General features: G+C 39.2%; 1 protein-coding gene across 1 annotated transcript in view; it reads right to left on the bottom strand.

The window, feature by feature from the left end:
- Window positions 1-24,894, bottom strand: part of camta1a (calmodulin binding transcription activator 1a) — a 393,330-nt gene that overhangs the window by 365,053 nt on the left and 3,383 nt on the right. Inside the window, exons 2-3 of the mRNA XM_042492229.1 lie at window positions 23,742-23,843; window positions 9,137-9,240 (exon numbers count right to left, since the gene is read on the bottom strand). Of these exons, the coding sequence (XP_042348163.1) occupies window positions 9,137-9,240; window positions 23,742-23,843 (206 nt within the window). The remainder of the gene's footprint in view (window positions 1-9,136; window positions 9,241-23,741; window positions 23,844-24,894) is intronic.

The following is a 24,894-nucleotide window of genomic DNA, read 5'->3' as shown; positions in this document are numbered from 1 at the left end:
CCTCATATATAGATGTTGCTGAGGGTAAGCTACATATTTGGCCAAACAACATGTTTTGTGAGGACACAGTGACCTTAGCCACCAGAATATATCAGTTCATTTTTAAGTCCAAGTGGATGCTTGTGCCAAATTTAAGTAAAATCCCTCTAGGTCTTCCTAATGACGGGGGAATGACACCAATGTAAGGTGACCGTGACAGTGACCTCGACCTTTGACCACCAACATCTAATTAGTTCATCCTTGAGTCAAAGTGGATATTTGTGCCAAATTTGAAGAAATTCCCTCATAGGCTGCTTGAGATATCGTGTTCATAAAAACAGGGCAGACAGACAACGTGAAAACATAATGCCTCCTGCCATGGCTATTGCCAACACAGAGGCATAAAAATGCAAAGTCACATGATACTACTGACCATTTGCATGTGACAGTGTAAAAGGGGACGAACAATGAACAAGTATTAAAAATGCAATAAGTTCAACAAAGTCAAAAGCGAAGCTTTGTTTTGGTCACAAACTAAAATTTGTTCAGTTCAGATATACTGCAGGACTGAGAAGAGCAGAAAGCTGCGACATTAAAGTCAAGAGATCCCATGGTGAACTAAAACTTCATAAATAGTCAAGAATGACCATTTTGGTGGGAAAATGTCCATATTATCCTTTCATAGTTTCATTTTAAAAAATTTTAGTTTGAAAAAAAAGAAACACTGAAAAAGAGCCATTACTGTTTTCAAAGAACAGATGAATGATTACAAAAAACATTAATTTCCCCTCCATAATTGTATTCTAAAGTGTGTGTTGTTGCATCAAATCGTTGACAGCAGGATCCAAGATAACACAGTGGCATGGAGCAGGTTAACACAAATTACGTTTTAGTCAGAGATAAGGAGTGAAAGACTGCACCACACTGCATCCTATTGTGCTTGTCAATATAGCACCTATCTTACAGTGTTACAGTCTCTCAGGTTTATCCGATCTCGCCCTTAATTTCATTTGTTGTGGTTTTTGATCATTGCTTTCCTGCCTGTTAAAGCCGCTGCCCGGTGAGTCCACTGCATGTTTCCACTGGTGCTCCTGCTCTGTCCTGAGCAGTGGCATATTGCATGTAGGCACCATGCTGTGCTGCTGCTGGCGGTGGCGTGAGGCGGAGAGGATTATTCTTGACGACAGGGGCATTAAATGTGTAGCAGGCCGGTGGAGGCCTGAGCTGATGCTCTCTTGTCTGTTTTGGTTCAGCACCAGTTCAGAAGCAGTCCCCTCTAAGCCAAGCGGGAGCTCACAGTACTCAGAGCGTTGTGCCGTTCATTAAAGGCTGAGGGTGTCACACCAGCTTAGGCCCAGTGTCCTCCCTCAACCAAGGCTTCATGCTGTACCCCTCTCTGCCTCTGCTTTTTAAGAATGAGTGACTAGGAATAGTCGCCTCTCCAGAATTGGCAAATTTTCTCTGTTTGTCAATGCTTTATAATGTCACACATTTGAGCCACTTGTTAAAAGTCGGTAAGGTTTATGTCTGCAAGGAGGCTAACACTGAGGCGTCTAATCCAGCTTGTTGCGGCAGAGAAAATATGGCTCGCTCTTGTCCTCGGGACTCTAGTAGCAAGTCATAAACGCTGTCACTCAGATTCTATGCCCATAAGAGCTGCTACAGAAGTACACAGTTAAGGGGCAAACTCAAACTCAATAGCAGAAAAGTCAAGCCTAAATAAAATCAACTCCTTTCTTTGACTGGTACTTTCCCAAATGATGATACACTTGCTTTGACTCCCATAATAACACATAGAGCAGAATAGGAGCTCCAAAGTGAACCAAAGAACGAAAAGTCCACCCTGAGAATAACACTAGTAAAACGGCAATTCTCCAGCACGTCTCAAGTCGTGCGACCTTCATGCCAACGTAACCAAACATCAGGCTGACTGTGTTTGATCTTGAAAGGGATATAAGCCTAAAACCGTCCCTGTGTGAGATGTCCTTCTTTAGAAAGATTCTAATCTCAACCGAAATGTCTAGCAAAATAGAGGTCATCGTGCCAGAGCACCGAGCAGACAATAGCACTCGGCTGCAGACCTGAGAGGAATTCTGTGAGGATTTGTTCCTGTGTGTCTCACCTGAGAGACACAGAGACATCAATAGCTGAAAGATCGGTGACACAAACAAGGTAAATACAGACTCTGAGGAAGTATCTCTATATTGCAACTTACTTTAACATATGAGAAAGACATGTCAGATAATGTCCACACATTTTTATTCCAATCATGATCTCCTTTTGTCTTTCAATAATTCCTTGTTTTTTTGTCTCAGTAAATTCTCAAGCACTGCCAGGTACGTCTCTCCCATTGATAATTTGAAGGCTGATAGCATATCCGTACCTTCCACGCTGCTCATGATTCAATGACGAGAGTACCATTCAACCCTCTAAACTCTCATCCCCTCCCCTGAATTTTGATTCGATTGGTTTATCTAATTTTCCAGTAAATGCTTGAAATGTATTCCTGCACACCTTCTTCTCATGAAACTACACAGGGGAATCATGAGAATGAGATAGAAATGAATAGTTCTGCATTAGCTTCACTTCACTTCACCAGCAACACCACAGCCCCCACTCACTCTCCTTCCAGATTAAAGTTTCCAAGCAGCAAGTTGTATCCTGAGTCATTTCCACCAGAAGTAAAATGAAGTGTGTACCTCTTTTTGAATGGAACTGAATCTGAATTATCGCAGATTTGAACAAGGTGCAAATAATGTAAAACTGCAAAAAGTGGGCAGCAAGGAAAGGAGAAATAGACACCTTTATTACACTAAATGCCGGGTGGGAAATTAAATGTTGGCTTGGGCATAAATAAACTTTGAGCATATTGAAGTAGAGATGGACTGATAGATAATTAGAGTTCTGCACATTCTCTTGGCTTTGTTTTCAGACATTAGAAATGCTGGGGCGTGACGGAAGACTAACGCCAGTTACATGCCATTTCAAAGAGAGTGTGTTCCTCCTGGCTGTACTACAAACGCAGATGCAGTCAATATCGGCAATGCATTTCAGAGATGGAGAGAACTGTTGCTAACAGTTTAGCCTCCTGTTAACAAGAGCTAAAGGCTCACGTCTGCGGCTTCAAGTCCATGTGTATGTAGTTAATATTATGCCTCATTCCCGAGGCTTTAAATGCCGTGAAAAAGTGTACAATCGGCATTCACAACAGGGTCAAATGACTGCAGTAGTCACAGGTATTTATCACCTCCAGCTCCGATCAGCATTAATGGGAACACAAGGCCAGGGTGAACACGATAATTTCAGCTCCTTAATCTGTGAGATGCAGTGACACTGCCACTAATTACCGTCCATGTCCTCCTAAGCAGCGCTCAAACATAAATCCAAATACATCTGCACCAAGTTTGAAAGAGAGACTAAAGAGACATATAAAGAGAAGTAACCACGGTGAAGTTTTCACAGATCTTTTACCATGCTGCTTTCTACTGTTGAACTTTTCTCCAATCAGTCCATGACATTGCATGAACACACCTAAACAAAAACACACACACACAAAAGGCACACTGATGTGCTACAGTGCCGTGTACACAGCTCTACTCTACTGGCGATGGGAAAGCAGTCTTTAGCCTATTTTTAGCGAGATTACCAATGCTTGAAAAACCTGCGTGCAATTGCGAATTTTGGTGGTAAAGGAGTTTTAGCAAGAGCCTCAAATCACAGTATGTCTTCAGCCTCACTCCATGCCAACTACCACGCTGCAATGTGGGCAGCAGAGACAGACCCCAAACCAGCAGCCGCAGCAAGATGAATCCAGCCAGGGCACATCCCAGCACACAACCCCAAACTACCCCTCAACTCCCCACAGGAGCAGCAAACTTTCTGTTGCTGCTGTTACACAGGTTAGACCTGGTGCTGCAGATTGCCTCGGAGACAAATAGCACTTGGGGGTCTGCACTGGCCGAGTTCTCGTCAATATGTCTTCTAATGGAAGGTCTGTCACCCAAGATGCTGCCTGCTCTCCTCCCAGAGAAAGCAGTCCACAGCAGCAGGGATTGAGAAGGAGAGACCAAGGCATGGCTAAATAGCTAGTTTTTTCTCATTTGCGGTCTGATAGACAAAGAGAGAGAGCAGGGCTGAGTAAATGAGCTGCGTGCAACTCTACAATGATATAAGGTCAAATAAATCACTGTATGGGAAATGTTGGTTTACTGTTTGCAGCACGTGCATATGCCCATGGTCATCTGGTGGGAGGGGCTTGGGGCAGAGATGGGAGAGCTGCAGAAGGAGGACGTATTATTTAAACTGCATTTTTCTTTTTGTTTGTTTTGCCTTTTCCATATTTCTGTTAACCAAAGCTTTAAATGCAACAGAAACCAATTACAGCTTAATACATTTGATGTGTCTTTATGCATATAAAAATAGATGTCTGATGCATCTGCTTTAGAGTCAATATTGAAACCTGAAAGCCCATCACACCAACAATAGTTTTCAAACACAAAGAAGCCAGACTGTATGGAAAAAATACATAATATCAGATGAACATTAGCAGCTTTAACCTACCAGACGACTGAGATTCCTTAAAAGTAAAAAGTGGGAAATTAGTGCATTAAGCATGCTGAGCTGGTGCCAGAAATATGCACAGAATTGATGAGGTGTCACTTTCACTAAGAGTCACACAATTGCACCGACAAGAGCCTCTCTGATCCCTCCCTTCCTGCCTGTCTGCTACCAATGAGGCACAAACACTCTGATTTGCATGGTCTGCACAAAAAAGAAACGCCCTTGATTTTAGGAAAGGTCGCCTTGCTCTCTTCAACCCTGGAAAACACTATTGGCAATGCATACCAAAACACCACAGCAACCTTTTTTATTTCTCACTAATTCTATCAGCCCACCAAACATCTGCAGCAGAATCTGCAGCCCAGTAATACAACAATGTGGTGCTACTGCTGAAATATGTCTGTTATGATTAAATTTGGTAATAAATGACAAGACATGCTAACAACTGTAGCCGACAGCCTTTATCCCCAGCAAATGCTTAGACTTACATTTTGAGATCAATTTCAAAGTCATGTTAATTAATTTAGACTGCTAGCAGCACAATGCAGGTCAGACAGGGCAAACAAGTTACAACATCAGCCAATTAGAAACACACAAGCGTTATACATTTTTTTCATAACAGGGGCCCGGCTACGAGCACAGATATGACTGATGGAGACTTGGATGGAGACTGTAATTGATGTACAGTGTAAAAATATGTGTATTTCTTGCTGTTGTAATCACCACTGTAATTTTGTCTGCTTCCACAGATCCTCATCTTTACCACAGATAAATGGATCCCTTCATCTATTTTCTAAAATATATTGGCTACAAGAAGTCAGTGTAAGATAATATTTAACTGTATGTCAATGACAGATTGTCTTTTTTAGTATCCTGTTCCTTAGAAACGAGCCTGTCTGGTGCCTTATCATCTGGTTGTTTTTCAGTCAATTAACTTTCATCACTGCAGATGACTATATTTATATGGTCACAATGTGTTAATCAAAAGCATGGATGGTTGATTTTTGCATATTGGTTTTAAGATTTGTCATGGTGTGTATTTAGGGCTAATTACTACCAGTTATTCTTGGAAAAGAACAACCAGTTTTCCTATCTATCATCAGTGGAAACAAAAGAGATGAACTCATCAACCTGTCCCCGGAGAAAAAGAGCAGGTTGGCAAATGAGCTCTGAGGCAAATGAAGCAACATACAGTAAGTCCCTGCGAGGGAAATACAGTATTATGTTTAAGACTTAGAGGGATCGTTTGGATCTTTTGAAGTGGGGTTGTATGAGGTACTTATCCGCAGTCAGTGTATTACATGCAGTAGATGTCGGTTGGCAAGCCCCCAGTCTGAAGACACAGGCACGAGTACCACCACAGAAGCTGAGCGATGTACTGCTATGACCAGGAGCAGCAGTACAGCCGTACAAATTGATAATTAATCTATTAGTCAATCGAAAATATTGTGATGATTGATTCAGTCATTTTTCAAGCAACACTTGCAGGTTCCAGCTTCTTGAATGTGAGAATGACTTAGCTGCATTTCTTTGTCATTTCTCATTGTAAAAGATGAGTCTTTGCTTTTTTCGACTGTTGGTTGGACAAAAAAAAGCAAATTGAAGATGTCTCTTTGGGTTATGGGAATGCATTTTTCACTATTATTTTGACATTTTACAGACTGAAGAATTAACTGATTAATCTTGAATATATTGGGCAGGTTTTTCAGAAATGAAAATAATTGTGACTTGCAGCCCTGAGCAGCAGCAAAATGTATTTTAGCCACCTAAAATTAAAGGTCAACAACAGTTTAACTGCACACTGTATTGAGAATTTTGTACCTTGCCGCAGATAGCCCTTTCCAATGGGAAAGAAGTTAACAGCTTTAGTTCCCCATCTAGGCTCTGTTGTTGCTGCCTACTGCTGCTTTGCTCAGTCAGTTAGTTTGTGTTATTGTGTGACTTTGGTGAATCCAAACTAACCTTTTAAATGCCAAAGTCACACAAAAATACAAACAAAATAACTAAGAGAAGCAGCTGTAGACCAGCGGCTCCTGTGTTAAGCAATGTTAAATAACTGTTTTTCTCAATAGAGTCTGGTAGCTTTGAAGGGAGCAATATCACGGCTTCAATTCAGTCTGAAATTTCTGTCTGACGGCAAAGTAAAGCTGTGAAAACATTCTAAATGTAGCATACACTTAAATTGATACTGATTTTTTTAGGTGGATAAAATACATTTTGTCGCTGCCCCTGTCCAAAGCAGTACATTGCTTACCCTCCTTGGAAGTACTTCTTTTACATATATGTTGGTGCAGGCAGTAAATTAATCCAAAAGAAAGTCAGTGGTCATGTGTATATATGGATCATGATGACTCTTTTGGGTATTTTTGGGTATAAGTATTACATTTTTTTGCATTCGGAAAATTGCAGAGAAACTGTGTGTCTACCACATGACTGTACCAGCTTAAAATTTAGACAGCAGAAACTAATTCTGTAGTTCATTTTTCCAGGGGACTCTACATTTGCATATAAAACATATTTTTGAACATGTGTAACACTAGAAACATCAAACAAGACAACATCTCTATTGAGTAAATGAGTAGGTGCTAAAATAAATAATTCAAAATGTCCTTTAGGCCTTTAGGAAAAGAAAAAGGGAAATGATGGCAAAGGGCATCTGTGACATCTTTTTACAAAAGCAAAATGTTTTCGGATTTGATTTTCAAGAGAGAAAATTTAAAGTGGTGTGTTATCTTCCCTAATGTGATGCAAATGTGAAATGCGAGACACCTTGAGCTTTCACAGCACCAATGTTAAACACTGTTTACGTTCACATCAAGAGCCCCCTTCGTAATGCTGTTGCTAAATACAGCAACAGTGAAGGTTTGTGAATAAGACTAAACATGCAATTGACTTTAACCTTCGATACATGCCCGACAGGGTTTCCTTGTAGAGAGAGCATTGACAAATCCATAGTAAACATAAACTGCAAGATGAGAAAGACATTTTACAACTGTCTTTGTTCAAACATGAAGATAGAGGGAGGTTTATTGCTGTATTCAACCGAAGAACGTACTGTATCATGATTAAAGGTCATCCATGTAAAACTCAGTGGCCATGAATTCCTTATGTTGGGATAAAAAATGTGATGCAGTCAAAACATTAACTTAACTAGTTTTCACTTAAATAATTGTATAGCTGAAGGGCTCAGAAATGTTTGTTGCAGAAAGTTGCACTTTAAGTGTAGTGAATAATACATGTAAAATATAATGAGAAATACAGATATTAAAAATATTACTGTAAAAATCTTCCGTACAGGTGAAGCAAAAAGGGTTTTTTTAACCTATGTGAGCAGTTAAGGAAAAGGGTTTTTTTCAGTGATATTTTGGTGAATCAGGTTATGTAATTTTGTCTTGTTTTGAAGAGAGCTAACATGACTTACAAATCTATCTGAAAAATGCCTGAAGAGAACAATGTATCTTATGAAAAGTCGGGATATGCTCTATTAGTCTTCTAGTTAATAAAACAATGTTACCCTTGCTAGTCTTATTGTTAAATATTATTATTGTTTTACCAATGTACACATGTTAATTACAAATTGGCATAATCTGCACTGGAATAGAGTGTCTTCCTTTGCTTAATAAAATATGAGCATCCTTTAACTATTAATTTTAACAACGCTGGATTTAAAAATTTAAAAATAAAAACATTGGCCTGTTTGCCTGCCCTGCCACTAATGAGGTGGAAAATGGGACAAAGAAGACATCTCATAAAACCAGCGTGGTTGGCAGTATTTAAAATTTGCTACAAAACTGACAGAAAGTTGTTGTGATATCACATTCAGCACAAGCATGCAGACATTAACCTGTAAGGAGAGAAGGCTGCTGGAGCTAGCCAAACATGGCAAACCCAAATAGAGCTGCACTGATTAGTCGATGGAGAGAAAATGAATTACCAACTATTTTAATAATCGATTCATCGGCTATTTCGATAATCAATTCATCATTTCAGTAATTTTTCAAACATTTGCTTCTTAAATGTGAGAATTTGCTGCTTTTCTTTGTCAATTATAATGTCAAATGAAGAGTCTTTGGCTTTTCGACTGTTGGTTGAACAAAAGAAGCAAATTAAAGGCGTCACTATGGCCTCTGGGAAATGGTGATGAGCATTTTTTCACAATTTTTTGACATTTAATAGACTAAACAATTTATCCGTAATGAAAATAATCATCACAGCCCTAAAGCCATATGACTTTGTTTGCCTCACCAACCCGCAGTGAGTTTTTGTCACGTTTTGTACGATAATGTGCAATGTTTATGATGCATGTTGCAAAGTGACACACAGGTCAGCAGCATTTAAATACAATCTGTCTACCAAAGAATGTGATTAAAAATTTCAAATGTCTCTTATAATATACAGAATATTTTTCGGACAGTGTTTATAGATGAAATTGTGCTCAATTTTGAATGTTTTCGTTTGTTTTAGACTTGTTGACAAGGAAAAGTTTAAACTTCAATTTAAACATGAGGGAAATAAATCGTTAGGAACATCCTTAACAGAAAGGTACCTCTGCAAAGGGATGGATTGGGTAGAAAATGTTGAGAAGCAGTGGCCTTACCTCATTAGTGTTCCACCGGTGTCTCTCCTTTGGCAGCGAAGTGCATTTTGGTAGACATTCAAGCAGCTTCTTGGGCAGGTATATTTTCAAATGTCCATGTTCATCTAGAACAAGAGCAACGACAAAGCACAATATTTAGCACAGCCTCTATACCTTCCTGACTTGCTCATCTCCCTCTTTATCAGTCTATCAGTCTCTCTGCAGCAAAATGCTGACTGTAAAATAACTATCCCCAGCTGAATTAGGAAATTAATTTAAGAAGGGAGTATTGCATACATTTTATTTTGTGCTCTGCTAAATTATTTTACTGTGAAATGCATTCTATCAAGGGAGCTCACCAGAAATTTTTCACTGTCAACTTGTAAAGGCTGTGTCTATTCATTATTTAGACACAATAAACACCCTTGAGTGATTTTAAAGCGTATGGGGATTTGGTATGGGAATCTGTGTGCTGCACGCCACAGTGTAGTATATTATTCAGGGAAATAATTACAATTACCATGCCCAACGCTTACATCATAATGTATGTCGTTCAATTTATAATTTACATTTCACAACTGGTTCACAACCATTATAAAACAGTAAGGTTTAAAGACGCCCTCATGCATGGATGCATTCAAATGTTCATCTCATTCCCTTGCTTTCTTCCTGCTCAAATATGCAGATGGCTGAAATGTGAACAAATTATATTTGTTTGGGGAGACAAAAAACATGTTGAATTTATAACATCATGAAAAATCCCATTATGGTCTTGGGGTGCTTTTTCATTATTAGAAAATGAGATATAGGCTAACGTGGCGATGGTTTTTGGAACTTACATTAAAAAGGAGGCTATACTAAGCAAGGATCTTATCATTAGCAATGAGTTTAAGTGCAAAAAAAAAGACCAGTGATTGTCAATTAAAGTGAAATGACAGAGGAAGAGTTTTAAAGTTAATACAAAACTAGTACACATAAATAAAAATCAGATGCATCAACATCGCAAAAATCTGCATGGAAAAAGTGTACGATTCATTTCAAAAGGTGGATCGATTAATGTAAGACTGTGTCATCGAGCAAATATTTCACCATGAGTATAAAGCACAGCAAGCCAATAATATAAGCTGTTCTTGTGTCTCATTGCTACTAGAGTTTAGGTTATTCCTGTCCCTCCCCTCACACAGATTGTGAGCATCTAATACCACACGTCTAATGCATTTAAAAACTGTAAAACTGCAAATTTTGGTTGTAGTTACTTAATCAAGGTTATGTTCAAGCATGTGCAAGAGAACCTAGAGTATTACTGAGTTTTAATGTGTGTGGATTGAATGTAACTACTTGCACGAAAGGTATCGCAAAAGTACTGCATATATTTGCAATGCAATTTTACTTGAAAATGCATTACAACTAGAAAACAACATTTTTTTCATATTTATAGAACTGTGGATAAGGATACTGGGGAATGGGCAAGTAAAGGGAGAGACAGAGAAAAGCCTGAATATGAGTGCTGACTATGGATCCCAGGGGTAGCTGATATCAGTAAGTTGACTGTGAAGGAAAAAAAAAAAGTTCAACCGAAGCAAAATACCACTTTGAAGCATGTACAAATAATCCAGCAGTGAACTTGATTATAAGGATACAACAAGAGGATGTTGCTTGCTGCACATCACATCAAGAACTGAGTGCTCCTGCCCAGAAACCCCCATATGGAAAATTCAATGGAAATGAACACAGTAGGTCCACAGAGATGGCGCTGGCTTGGAGCCGCTGAGTGTAATGCATAAGGTGGAACATCATCGCTCCCGAAGGAACACAGAAGAAGATCTGTAGTATTTGCCACCTCCATCTGTACCTATAATTCTGCATGTAGACTGTGTTTTATACGAGCTGCACAGGTATCTGTAATCATTCGCTTCGCCCAATTAAGAATCACATACAGCATCTGCTCTGAGGTACCACCAGAGCGGTTTCACCATCAGAACTGGAAAACACGCTGCAACTGAGTGATCAGAGAGGTACCAAAGAAAAAAGGAAGTTTTTATGTGTAGACGCATCATCGACTTGAAATAAACAAGAGGCTGGAGCTTTAAAGCAGTGCCACATATCTGTTATCGTTTGCTAAAAGGCTCAAGGAGAACAAGGGCCTTCAATACGAGAGCCCACTCACAAATACAAAATCTCACCGGATCCACGCTCAGATACAGCACAGGTCAGTACAAAGTCTTGGCCGTCGCCCATCCGACAAAATGTGCTCTGAAGATTTGCTCTTTGCAACCGGCAGACCGCAGTAGCAGCGGATACATATGGCAAGTCTCTCTCTGCACAGATTATTCAGGATTCAGTGCTGCTCCCTGGCACACCCTCCTATGACACCATTGAGACAGAGCTGAGTTGGAATATGTCTCAAGTATGTTGAGGATTTTCTCAGAGAGAGACGTGAGATAGAAATCTACCGTAGGAGGATATGGCTGCACAATCTGCCAGCAGGCTAAGATGTTTGGGATGAGAAAATACGGCATGGAGGATCTGTACAAATTCCATTAAGTCTTTCACTTGTTTTTAATCATTTCACAACCTTACAATAATCACACCGGTCATTGCTCAACACGTTTTGTGCAAAGCATTGTAACAACTCTCTCAGCCACAGAGACTGTTTTTTTTCTCAAACTTGAGAAAATTAAATACACAAAAAGAAGATACATGGACAAGGTCATCCACAAATGGCAACCTTTTCTGTCTTATTTTATGAATTTACAGGCCCTGCAAGACTAAAGGCTGGTTTTGTTAAATTCTGTTGTATGTACGTGTACTTTTCACTCCAAATGAGCCAGATGTTGGTGTGCTTGAATTCTTGATTTTTGTTTGGTTAGATTGTTTCATTTTCTTTCTGCTCTCTTTATTTTGTTATCCTCTTTTTTTTCTTTTATTACTTGGATACATACATTGGCACATTTATTGTTATGTTACTTTTAATTAGCCTCAATAAAAATAAAAAATGGAGAAAAAAAAGAAATCTAATGACGGAGGATATGTCTGCTCAATCTGCCAACAGGCTAAAATATTTGGGATGAGAATATACAGCGTAGAGGATCTAGACAAATTCAATCAAGTCTCTCACTCGTTTTTAGTAATTTCACAGCCTTTATAGTAATCACACCAGTAATTGTTCAACATGTTTTTGTGCAAAGCTTTGCTACAACCCTCTCCGCCGCGAACCCATGAAGTATTCAAAACACATCCCAGCTCAGTATGCCGTCCGTGCACATGAAAAGGTGACAAAAGTGCAACATGCATTTTACTTTGAAATGCCAGTCTTGTCAGCTTTTTGTCAGCTAACAATCCCCCACACCCCATTAACAGAGCAAGCTATGTAAACCCTGCAAGACTAACACAGTGTTAACTGGGTTTCTTCTAATCGCTTAACCTTACATGGATTGATTAGGCCTACTAACGTGCACTAAACATATTAATGTGAAAAGACACAACTAAGGCACTCATGTGAAAGAATCAAGTAAAAGCATCATTCAGACTGGACACATTCTGGATAATTTGTTGTTAAGGTTTATTTAAAAAAAAATATATAAAACTATATATTCTAAAGTATATCTTATAGCTGCTTATATTTTGCATCGTATAACATTAACACACTAAAGCAGGGTTGGGAAGGTTACTTTTCAAATGTATTAGGTTACAGATTACTAGTTACCCTGCCAAAGTGTGATACGGTGTGTTACTATTTTAATTACTTAATCATGATAATGTAATTAATTAGAATTGATTACTTTTTAACAAATACCTTATACTGGGCAATAAAGCTGAAAAAGATCTAAAAATAGGCTATGCCAAAAGAAGGCATTCCTGCATAGCGAAACAATGCAAAGCAACAGAATTAGTTGCAGTAATTATTTTCCACATTTAAGTATTTTTCTGGGAAAAAATATATAGTCTACTCAGACATAACCTCTTGATAATCACCAAGGTGTTGATTAGTAACTGTAATTTAATGCTACATTTTTTTTTCTTAGCCACTGAAACTGTTTATGTCATGGAAAAAAATCAATATAAAATTAATTGAATGTGACCATGTATAATAGTAACTGTATGGATGTATGATGCATCCATGGTCATGGGTTAGGCGCTTTCGGCCTCACAGTCCTGCACTGTCTGCATGCAGGCATGTCAAAAGGCTCCAGGGTGTATGAGGATGAGGCCAAAAGTATACCACGACCATTCAAATACTTTCATATTGTATATTTGTTCTGCGGACAAGCTAACACAAGAGTTTTCACCGTTATCATGCTCTAACTTTAAAAACTACAATTCCATTCATGCTTTGGGGGAGCAGGAAAAATGGCGTTTACATGGAAAAATTAGCGTATCAGCTGCTACCTAAAACTTTGCAACTTTAGCGTTTTTTTTTTTACCCTATTTTAGTACATTTTGGGACATTCGCACCATTAAAAATATGCCGAATTAACTAAAAGTAGTTTCTGTTTGCAATTTTAACATGAACGTACACGTAAATACTGTTAAATTGCTTTAAAACTGAAGAAAACTGAAAAACGTGATAATTCTCAAGGAAGTTCTGAAGTTTGGGGGAGCGTTTTTAATGTAATATCGGCGATTGTTTGATGGATACTGACATCCTCGGTAAGTGTAATTCGCGAATTAAATCTACATATATCCATGTCATGTCCGTGTTTAATTTGGAGTTGGAGTTACGATACAATTTTTTAACAAACCGCGGCAAAATGGGACGATAATTGCTGTGAAATACCTTTACTGTCCCCATGCAGCCGTGTGTCTCATCCACTGTTGCAACTCGGTTGACGGTGATGATAAGCAGGTTAAATCAACGGGTCAAAATCATGGATGTATTATAATGAAGTCCTGAAGTCCTGTAGTAAGTTGCTGCTGTTTTGAGAGCACCGACCTGCACCTGTCCTCCTCACCCTACGCCGCCTCAAGTGTCTCCCTCCGCCCCCCGCACACTTTAAAACGCCCTACCTGTAGCACACATTTTACATTTTTATTTACAAATTTAATTAATGTTAGATATATAAAATATACATATTACTGTTGTCAGAATACTTTCTCCAGCACATAGGATCTGTTGACTTTCAATTGGATAGTAGTCTAGTGCACTGGTTCCCAACCTGGGGTCCTCGACCCCTAATAGGGGTCGCCAAAGCTTCACAGAGGCTTGTAAGGATTTTTTTTAATTTATTTAATGGGTGTAAGAAAACTTTTAAAACATTTATTAAGTATATGGAACATGGATGTGTTTTTTAAATGTGTTTCTAAAAGCGATTTAGTAAATACAATAATACAACACATAAAATACCTTTAAATACCTTTACAAGGCAAAAAGCCAAGCAAATTGTAATAAAACATTTTAGCAATTTTTTACGACAGATTATTATTTAAGATATTAACTTAAAAAGAAATCTTATAGGATAAGGGCAATCTGAACACAAGCTATAGGGCCCTCACTCTCTACTAAACTGTCTCATCCTGCATTAGAAAGAAAAACGGATGTATGGGGCACCCAGTAACTCAGTTGGTACAACGGGCACCCCATGTACAATTGCTATATCCATGCGGGACAGCGGCCGCAGATTCAGTTCCAACCTTGGCCCTTTGCTGCATGTCATGCCCTCTTTCTCCCCCTTTCACGCTTAAACTGTCATCTCAAATAAAGGCAAAAAGAAAAGAAACACAGAATTTGACGAAAAAAAGCCTATTAAATATGTATGATTATTAAAACAGACAGTCAGAGATTCATATAAAAACACAACACAACACACACACACACAAACCTGCTGAAGTTATTGTGTTTGCCATTTGGGTTAATTGTATAGTTTATCAGTGGTTATGCATTGAATATGATATGAAATAGCCATAAAATATGTTATGTCAGGGGCCATCAGTTTACTCAATGACAGAAAAGCGGTCCCTGAAGGAAAAAGTTTGCGAATTACGCTTTTTAGGTGAACAACAGTGACTGCAATAGACTTTTACTATATTCATAGTCTCCCATTTATAAGACAGTGCTGCAGGACACTGACTAATCATACAGACAAGGCAACCACAATGTTTTATGGCCAAACTGTGGCATGTTTTTGGCCAAGTGAAGTCACCTGACCTCAATCCAATCCAACTGAGCATGTGTTTCACTTCCTCAAGACCAGACTGAAGGCAAAAAAGGCCCCAAAACAAGCAAGAAAGGAATATGGCTGCAGCACAGGCCTGGCAGAGCGTCACCAGGGAACACGCCAAGTGTCTGTTGATGTCTATGGATCATGAATTTCAGACAGTCACTGAGTGCAAGAGCTTTGCAACCAAGTATTTAATATAATAATATTATATATCTACTAATCTAAGTCATAAAATATTTATCAAGATATCTGCATTTTAACAATATACCCATGCTATGTAATATCCCAATTAACTATACTGAGATGCTTCCCTGGTGTTTGCAGCATGCAGAGAAATAGACAAAGCACTTAGTGTTTGCATTTTTTTTAGGTATTTTTAATCATTATTTATTCAAGACAGGCTGGTGTGGATGTTAATTTACGCTGCTAAATTAACACTGAACAATGTATGGGAAAAAAGCAAAGAATTAGGAAGCTTTCCAGCCTATCGACTCATATACGGTCTGTATACGGTAGAGGCCTTTTAACAGCCTATAGTACATTAACATTAGATTATACAGAGGGCCGCACAGCTTTTATCCATCTCAGATATGGATGACTGTATGTGTTTGAAGAACAGGCAAACTACTGTCATGTTTCAAACTGTGCAGTGCGCTTTGTGCTGTTAAATAAACCATGTGTTTTAGATGTGGCACTCAGATGTTTAGCGTTGGCCTTCTCTAATCTGGAAGTCCTTGTCTAACTTGAGAGGGAGCTTGTTGTTACACGAAAACGTTTCTTTCCGGGTTCCCGAAGCACACAAAGGTGAGCTCGACATAACTGTTGTTGAATGCTGAGGTTTCTTTTTCTACAGCATTACGCTCTCATAACTCTAAACGGTTTTGTTCTTTCAGCTGCTATTTATCTACTCTAATAGTATTTCAGCTGCTGCATGTCTACCGTTCCCTCCACCGGGCATTTCCACAGATGTGAAGGAGGAACAGTGTGCGTTCCAACAAAGTATTGCTTACTAATTAAAGATCTGTCCGCTGTGGCATGAAAATCCACATATACTGTAGTTTGTGCATCAGCTGAAAACAACCGACAAGGGAATAGCGTGGATGCCAGATTTGGAAGACAGAATATAGACGAGCTCTTCCTAATCAAATTGTCTGATTTGATCAGTGCATAAACAACAAATTACCCGCAGAAATTTGGCTTTGAAAATGTAAAAGTATCTTTTTTTTCTTATCCAGGAGTTGATCAAAGCCTGAAAGGAACTCTTTGCATTTTCTTGTGGACTCCCAACGTAAGGTTTAATATTTATTTTGGAGTCCAAACAGCAGGCTTAATGACTGCCTGTACATTAGCCAAGAAAGGGATACACAGAAAACTTCTATTTGGTTGTAAAACAGTAAAGTGCAAGACAGGCTGATACCAGAGCTTGTTACATGAGAGGATGTGCTGAGCTGAGCTGGCACACTGGAGCCAATTACATTCTAGATCTTGATGATCGAGCTCACATACAAAAAGCTAAACAAAGAGAGGAGCTCTGTTCAACACTACAGGTCTGCAGCTTTCATGTTGCCATCACTGGCCATTTGTGTGCCGAACAGAGAGACAGCCTGTGCCCCTCCATAATTCACATCCCCCTCTGTCGAATGGGTATAAAGATATATATATTTCTGTGTGCTGATGTTTGGATTATCACTGATCCTGGCTGCTAAGCAAACACTTGGGCCAAATTTGAGGGTATCTGTCATGCTAGCTTGCTCCAGCCCCACCCTAGAGACGAGAGCGAGGGTCATGAGACTGGAAAGGCTGACAAAAACAAATCTTTAATCAATATCCGAGCCCTGAACGCAAAACCCTCTCTCTTCCGTCTCTGTCTCAGAGCGCTCTGGGAGTGACAGTTTTTCTTTTTAATCTGTGCCCACATTGTGGAGAAATTGCAAGCTAATGTTTTGGCTATAGATCACTCAACAAATCGCTGCTGGCGGTGCATATAGTAACAGTTTGAATGCAAACATTTTTCCACAACAGTTCAGTGGCTAATATGGTTTAAGGACATGGAGAACAGTGTAAAACTATCGGCTCTTTTACCTGAAACACGAGCGAGGTGGAAAACGAGCGGTCCTGTGGATAAACATTTGGCTCTCATCTCTGTCCAGTAAGAAGTGCTGTGAAAACTGAATTAGGCCTATGGCAATGTCTGTTATCATTAGGTTGGATGACAGCCATCCACTGGGCTGGACCAAAAATGCCCCTAAGAGTTTAGCTCCAAAATTAGCCCAGTCAGCCAAATGAACTTAGCTCAGCCATATTTCATCAACGGGGGTGAGAAATTTCAAAATACCAGAAACAAAAACATACTCCCTTCATCTGCTGCACAAAAACTGTAGCCAAGCAACAAGTCATCATTGGTGCTGAATGATACTGTTTGTAGATAACAAAAAAAAATGGTCAGAAATTAAATAGTAAACCTTTCAACAAAGGAGGGAGTCGTGCATCAAAATCCTACCCTGAGTCCATCTCTTTAAGTAATTGTCTGTTTTGCACATTTCCCACGATGGTGACTATATTTTTACTGACGGGAACTCCGTTTATTTGCCAACATCGAGTCCTTTAAAAGATAAAATAAGCTGCAGTGTTTAACCTGGTGGTGCACTCTCGTCTGTTACACCCCATGCAACTAACAATGTTTGTTCCAAAAGCTTTACTTTTGAAGAAGCCATGGATATTTTGATCACTTAATCCGGACAGAATAACACTCGCACTTATGCAGTCACAGTGAGAGGCACAAAAACAGTATAACATCACTTATTTAAATCATTGTACAGTACTTGCATCACTGGCAGGGGATTTGAAAGACAGTTTCAACAGCATGCAGTTTCTTTAAAAGGGATGTGGAAAATATAGTCAGTGAAATGCATGGATACGGCAAGAAATGTGACAAGTATCTACTCTTAACCAGTCCACATCTGGGGTGTGTGGGATGTGACATTTATGAAGTATAATAACCAGATCTATAGAAGGCAAGATGTCAAACCAGCCCATGACAGAGTGGACTTAAAGCTCACACCAAAGGCAAAGGTGCAGTGACAGGTTAACATGGTGAGAGCAGTTACAAGATGTTGGCGGATGAACGGGGGAAAAAAACTAGACAAAGATAAAAAAGAATGTGGTCAAATGTGAAGCAGAGATGAACTCAGTCAGCCAAGGTGCAGTGGCCAACTGATGACATGCTGTCAATTAAAATCATGCTGTCGATCAATCCGGTCGTGAGGCGTGAAAGAAGAAGGAGGTAAGGTAAAGGAGGGGGGTTTAACCTGCAGGAGACTATTGCGATGGCATTTGCAGTAATGGGATATTACCCCTGCAGCCTTCAGATTAGGACACATTCCTGTGATTCAGCTAAGCCCCAAAATTCGTCACTAATCATTTGCAGCCAAACGTCACGACTCCCAGGCTCACTTAAAATTTTAAAGCAAGCATTAAAAAAGTGATTAAAGGGGACCTATTAGGCTTATTTTCAGGGTCATACTTATATTTAAGGTTTCTACTAGAACATATTTACATGCATTAAAGGTCAAAAAACATTATTATATAACATTATAAACCATTTACTTTCCTCATACTGTCTGTGCTGAAACACCCGCATTCACAGGGCTGTCTGAAATGCCACGTTTAGTGCCTGTCCTGAAAAAGCCCACTCTGCTCTACCTCGGTCTTATTTTTTCAGGTCTTCCAAATCTTAGCATCTCTGTAACATAATTACAGCTGGGAATGACTGTAACATAGTATAGCAAAACTTTAAATCGTAAAAAATTGCCAATACAAGACATGTTCCGGCAGGAATATGATCCAAAATCAGGAAGAAATTGTAGCTTGTTCTCACCCCCAACTTGTCAAATACTGTTGTTTAGTCAGAAATATTGGTGTCATACCTCGGTGCAAAGAGGCCCCTTTCACAGTGGTATAATATGTGCCGGGCACATCAATTTTAGAGGAAGCAGGTGGCTATCCAAATACCACCACTGTTGCCGTCAGATACAGATGCACTGAGATCAGCAATTAACATAATACAACGTAAGAAGGTCTGAAAATTGGGGGCAGGAGTGGTGGCAGATGGGTCAAACAAACAATTTTTTTCACGTGGGAGCCCACTATACACTTCCTCTGTGAATTTTGATGTTTTTTTTCTTAATCTAACCACGTGTTTTTGTTGGAAATAAACCTGTAGGTTTACCTACATTGTAAGTTTATTTTGAAAAAGACTGTGCATATAAATGAACAGAAAGTGTACACTTCCTGTGAAAATGGAAGTGTAATTTAAAAAGACAATGCATATAACATAACTTGACATGTCGTCCCAAAACGTCCAAATCAAACAAGAGGCGGTACATGGCGCAACAAATTTTGATGTGTAGGTCCACTGACAAAGCAGCAGTATTTGATAAGTTGGGGTGAGAACATGTTCAGCACTTCAGCAACAAAGATTAAATGTTTCCTTAACATTAGTGGGTGACGAATATACGTTATCAATGTACTTGCATCTGCTGAATGACTGTAACACAGAATAACATCACTTTCTACCACGAAAAATCACCAGTAAATGCTTCTAAACATAACCAGACATGTTCCAGCAGGAATATGATCCAAACTCTACAATGATTACATGTTTCCCCAATATTAGTATGTAGCTACAGGTAGCAGTGTAGACTATGTAATGTAAACACTTGCAGTAGTGTGCCTGGAGCAGATGACCATATAAATACATTCAGCACACTATGAAGTCATACCACAGCCAGGGCAGAAAAAATTTTGGAAACAAAGTGTTCAGAACAGTAGGACGTTTTTTGCGCACAGGGATAACTTCTACATACGTTTACTTTATAATCTTTTGCCACGTTTAACACGGGCATCCTTGTAACACCATGAATAAGACACAAAATACATAATAGGTCCTTTAATCATTAGTATGCTTTTACTTAATTTAGCTTTGAACATAGGTAAAACAAAACAAAACCCTTTTGCACTGAATGATTTTACATTTTGTCATATTTCTATTTTACATGATAGGCCTAATCACTCATTTCAGAGGCTTGAAACATCACAAGACTTTGCAAAATAATTTGCACAGACCTTGAATTTCTATATCCTCCATTTTATACTGTCTGTACAATGAAGGCTGGTGGTACTTGGCCACTAGTGAAGAGAGCACTTGATTAGGCCGAAGTCTACAGCCTACTACTTGTGGGAGATTCAGAGCTGAGCTTTACTACAACACAGGATAACTCAGGCAGTGTCAGATTTCCCTGGCAGTAATAATGATTGGCCCATAGTCCAGGGGCAGGTCTCCCCACAGCCTGATGGCTCTTGATGGCAATGTGGAGAGGAGTATGTAGACTTAAAATAGCCATGTGTTAGTGTAGGACTGGGAAACCAATTATCTTTATCATTTGCCCTATAGCCTGTTCGATAACACTCTTACATACAGTGAAATTACTAACCGCCCACAAGCTAAAAAAAAAGTCTTACTGAACTTCACTATAGTGTTGCTATGTTACAACAAAACTACAACAAAAAGAGCATTGCATTGCTTCTAGCTATAGCATCTAGAATAAGTATTTGACCTGCAACACACAACAGCTGTTGTAAAAAACGCAAAAGGTGTTTTCTTTCCTCCCAGCATGAAAGATAAAAATGTGCAAGACTGCCAGTGAGAGATCTGAATTGCACTAAATCTTAGTGGACACTATTTCCTATGCAGTTGTAGTATGACTACACAGTATGCAGAGTAGCAGAATTCATTGTTTACAGTTAGATGATTCTCTCAATGGCTATAAAACGTATCACACAGTTAGTTTACAATAACTTCCAGATAGAAAGTCTTCGTGTCATGTGGATAAAACTTAACAGAACTGAGCAAAAGCTGCCTCAGTTGGTCCATTTTTAGCCACCTAAAACAGTCAATATCAGTTTAGATGTATGCTATATTTAGAATATTTTAAGCACAGGGAACTGAAGCCGTTATCTCATAGCCACCAGAAATTTTACTTTGCAGAACACAGGAGTTGCTTATCTACTGTTGCCACAATTGTGTTCAATAAAGCAGAGAAAATATTTCAACTATAGCATATACTTAAAGTCATATTGAGCTTTTAGGTGGCTAGAATATATTTTGTTGTGGCCACCATCCACAGCAGTACACTGCTTTAGATTTCAGATCTTTATTTCAAACATGCTAAATAAGATGGGAGGATAAAAATAAAATATATAAGCAAAGCAAAAAACAACACCAGAATACCTATCAGACATATTCAGTTAATATAAGTATTTAATGTCCAAAGGGGAGTAGAAGGAAGTTAATACTTATCAAATCCTGCCCTTAATTTTAAACATGAATATGCCTATTTCTGCCCTATTTTCCTACCACACACCTCAATCAAATCAAGCAAGAATTAAAGAGTCAAGACAAAATAAAGGTTCTGGACTGGTAGATTTGGTTTAACAAAGACGCTAGCAAAGCAACACAGTACATAAAATATGTACAGCAGAAACATCACGTAGGTTGGACCACTGTCTTTAACTATATATTTTCAACCGTTGCAGTTACTGCAGAAAATCACAACAGAAACTCACAAGTTTGACAGTTTTACATATCTCTGCAATAGAAATCAGTTGCCACTGTCCGTCTGGACGTGTTAGCACAACATCACTATCATTCAGACAACACCTAGAAAGCACTTTGGCTCCATGTGATTATACTAGTACAGTGTAATAAGGAAAGATTGTCAAAAAGTCAAACAGCTGAAAAAAAAAAGAAAGCTTAGGCCTATTACTGGAAGTTCAACAAACATGCACACACGGTTAACTGCCTGCAACAAACTGAAAATGACTCTTTATGTGTTCTCAGCCCTCACCAAGCTCACCCATCCATAAAAATCCCATCTCAAGGAGAGCAGAGGTGAGGTCTCTCTCTCTCTCTCTCACTCCCGCTCTCTCTTTCCTGCTCTTGTTCTCTTCCACTTTCTCCCTCTTGCTTACACATGCACACAAACAAAGCCCTTCTTTCTGTATCATAACTACTCCCACAATTACTCAGACGATTACTCAGATCAATGGTTTACCTGCCTGTTTGAGCGGCTGTATTCTGCTACAGAGTGTCCTGGCGAGGCAGAAAAAAACCCTCAGGCTGAACGCATTAAACAGGGTGTCTGACATGGGTACAGGATACTGTAATACCACGCAATAACACGAGGGAAAATAGCAAGAGCGGCAAAACGTATTGTCAGTCACAGCTGTCACACATGAGGGGGTAACGCAAAAGTCTATCAACAATGTCCCTGTTACAGTCTGCATCCCTGTTTCATAGATCTGCACGCACAGTCCCCTGCCATTAAATCTCTCAAAACATTCTGCTTCTTTTTTTTTTCTCTTTTTTTTTTTTTAATACCCAAAAAGATTTGGTGCAGCAGAGCTCTGCCAGTGACAGATATCGAGTGTGGAGTCTAACAAGGGGTTGGGGGTGATTTCAGACTCTCTATTTAGAAATGACAATACATGAGCACACTTAATTACCCAGTCTCTAGTCTAGATCAACAGAGTCTTCCAGCAGCGAAGAGACTGGTGTATTTATTAACAATGAAGGGGCCTCTTTCTGCTGAGAAACAATCTGCACTACAGAGGACAGTTTTTTCAATGGGCAAAGACAGAGGCGAAAATTCAGACATATTTTCTAAAGAGGAATGAAGCGCAAATCACCCACAAATAAAATCAAGAGTTTGGCCTATATTTCTGACTGATTTTTTTTTGTGTGTGTGTGTGACGGAAAAAATAGCACTTGTACACAGACTTGTAAGTGCACTGAAGCAATTCCCACAGAAGCTGGTTTTTAAACCTCAGCTGTGATGTTGTGTTGTCTTTGTTCTTTGCCCCTAGTCTACAGTTCTCATAGAGCACAAATGTAATGAGAGCGAGGCAAAGGCAAAGACTAATCCATTTGAAGGGGAGAAAAAATATCATAGACAGCCATGTATAAATATTTTTGTCAAACACTGTTTAATTTCGCAAGATTTTAAAGTCCTGCTATTAACTGGGGGTTGATTTTTCACCCCCTTCAAACGCAGGTTCGAGAAAAGCAGAGAAAAGGCAAGTGCAGGGCCATAATTGATGGCTCAAAGTGTAAGCTTTCTCTCCGAGGGTCTGCTCAGGTCCTGATCCCCTGGCCTCAACCTGAAACAATCACTCTTAGTTAACGACAACACTTCAGCTATTGACAGCGTGATCCCGTAAAGCAGACACTTCAATCAACAGAGCAGCCGGAGGAGGTGTTGTGTTGGAGGAGAATAAAAGAAGGAGGAGGGGGGGCATGGGGGGAAACGGATGAAATCAAGAAGTAAATAAATGAATCAATGAATGAATAATAGATTGGCCTGCTAGTGGCCTCTTGGAGCAGCAATGCAGTATTAATAACTGACTCTTACTGTTCGTCTCTGTGTCATCACTGATACTCTTAGGTGGACCATGGCCAGCATAACACACTGCTGATCTGTACATTCGATCCGGATTACGAACTTTCTTCAGTCCTTCAGGAGGCAAAGAGAAAAGTAGAGAAAATCGAGGAAAAGAAGCATTCTCCCAGCCTGTGATAACTGAGCAAACTCCCCATGCAAGCAAAAACAGAAGCTACACAGTGTATTGAAATACATTTAAATCATACAAGAGCTGTTGGGCAAAATATGATGCTTGTAATAATAATAATATTGATAATAAATCACAGTGAATTGTCATTTAAAACAGTGAAGTTCTCCATTGACTGAATATTTTTGCACCTTTGTAAGAAAAAAAACGTCCAGTAATAAAGGTCACTGTAGCTCTGGCCTGGTTTGATACGGGTCAATAACACTCCCTATTGTATCAGTAGTAAACTGGATGAATCAATACAATCAATCAGTGGAGGCCGTGCAAAGCAGTCAGTAAAGGTCTATTACAGGCAGGCATTACGAATGATACATCTCAGCAACCACAGACCGGACCTGCGTCCCATCCATCCTCACCTCACTGATTCAATTAAAAGGCTGCAGGAAAAAGGAAAAAAAAAAACGTAGCGCCTGATTCAACACAAAACTAGGAGAGCAAGTCGTCCGACATCACGGGGAGGTTAAATTCATCCTTCTTTACAAAACAGCAGAGAAATATTTATACCATTGCTGCACAAGCACTTTTGTAAGTTAATGGCTGACTGCGTGCTTACTTGATGTTTTGCTGCTGCTTCACCCTGAACTTTGAGTGAAATGATAACATCATGAAACTTTTTAAACTGCACCCGCTCGAAAATAAAAGAGAAATATTACTTCCAGCACAGCTGAGGCTACAGGCCTGATTCACTGGGCTTATTTTAGAAAGCAAACCGTTGCCGATTGTTTCTGCTGTCACAAAAGTTCCAACTGAATTACCCTTGGATACGTTTTTTTTAACACACCTGTGTGAGTTGTTTGTGTCAGTAAATTATCCCATAACTGGCCTTGTATTTAGGAAATTTCAAATTAATGTAAATATGCAACACTGTCGTGCTAGAGTTGAGAAAAAATGTCAAACTTCAGAGGTTAAAGGAGGACTTCACCAAAAAAGTGACCA

This window comes from Plectropomus leopardus, chromosome 8 (genome assembly GCF_008729295.1).
Source record: "Plectropomus leopardus isolate mb chromosome 8, YSFRI_Pleo_2.0, whole genome shotgun sequence".
Classification (NCBI taxonomy): domain Eukaryota; kingdom Metazoa; phylum Chordata; class Actinopteri; order Perciformes; family Serranidae; genus Plectropomus; species Plectropomus leopardus.
The sequence above is the reverse complement of the archived record's forward strand: the minus strand, read 5'-3'. Positions and strand labels throughout refer to the sequence as shown.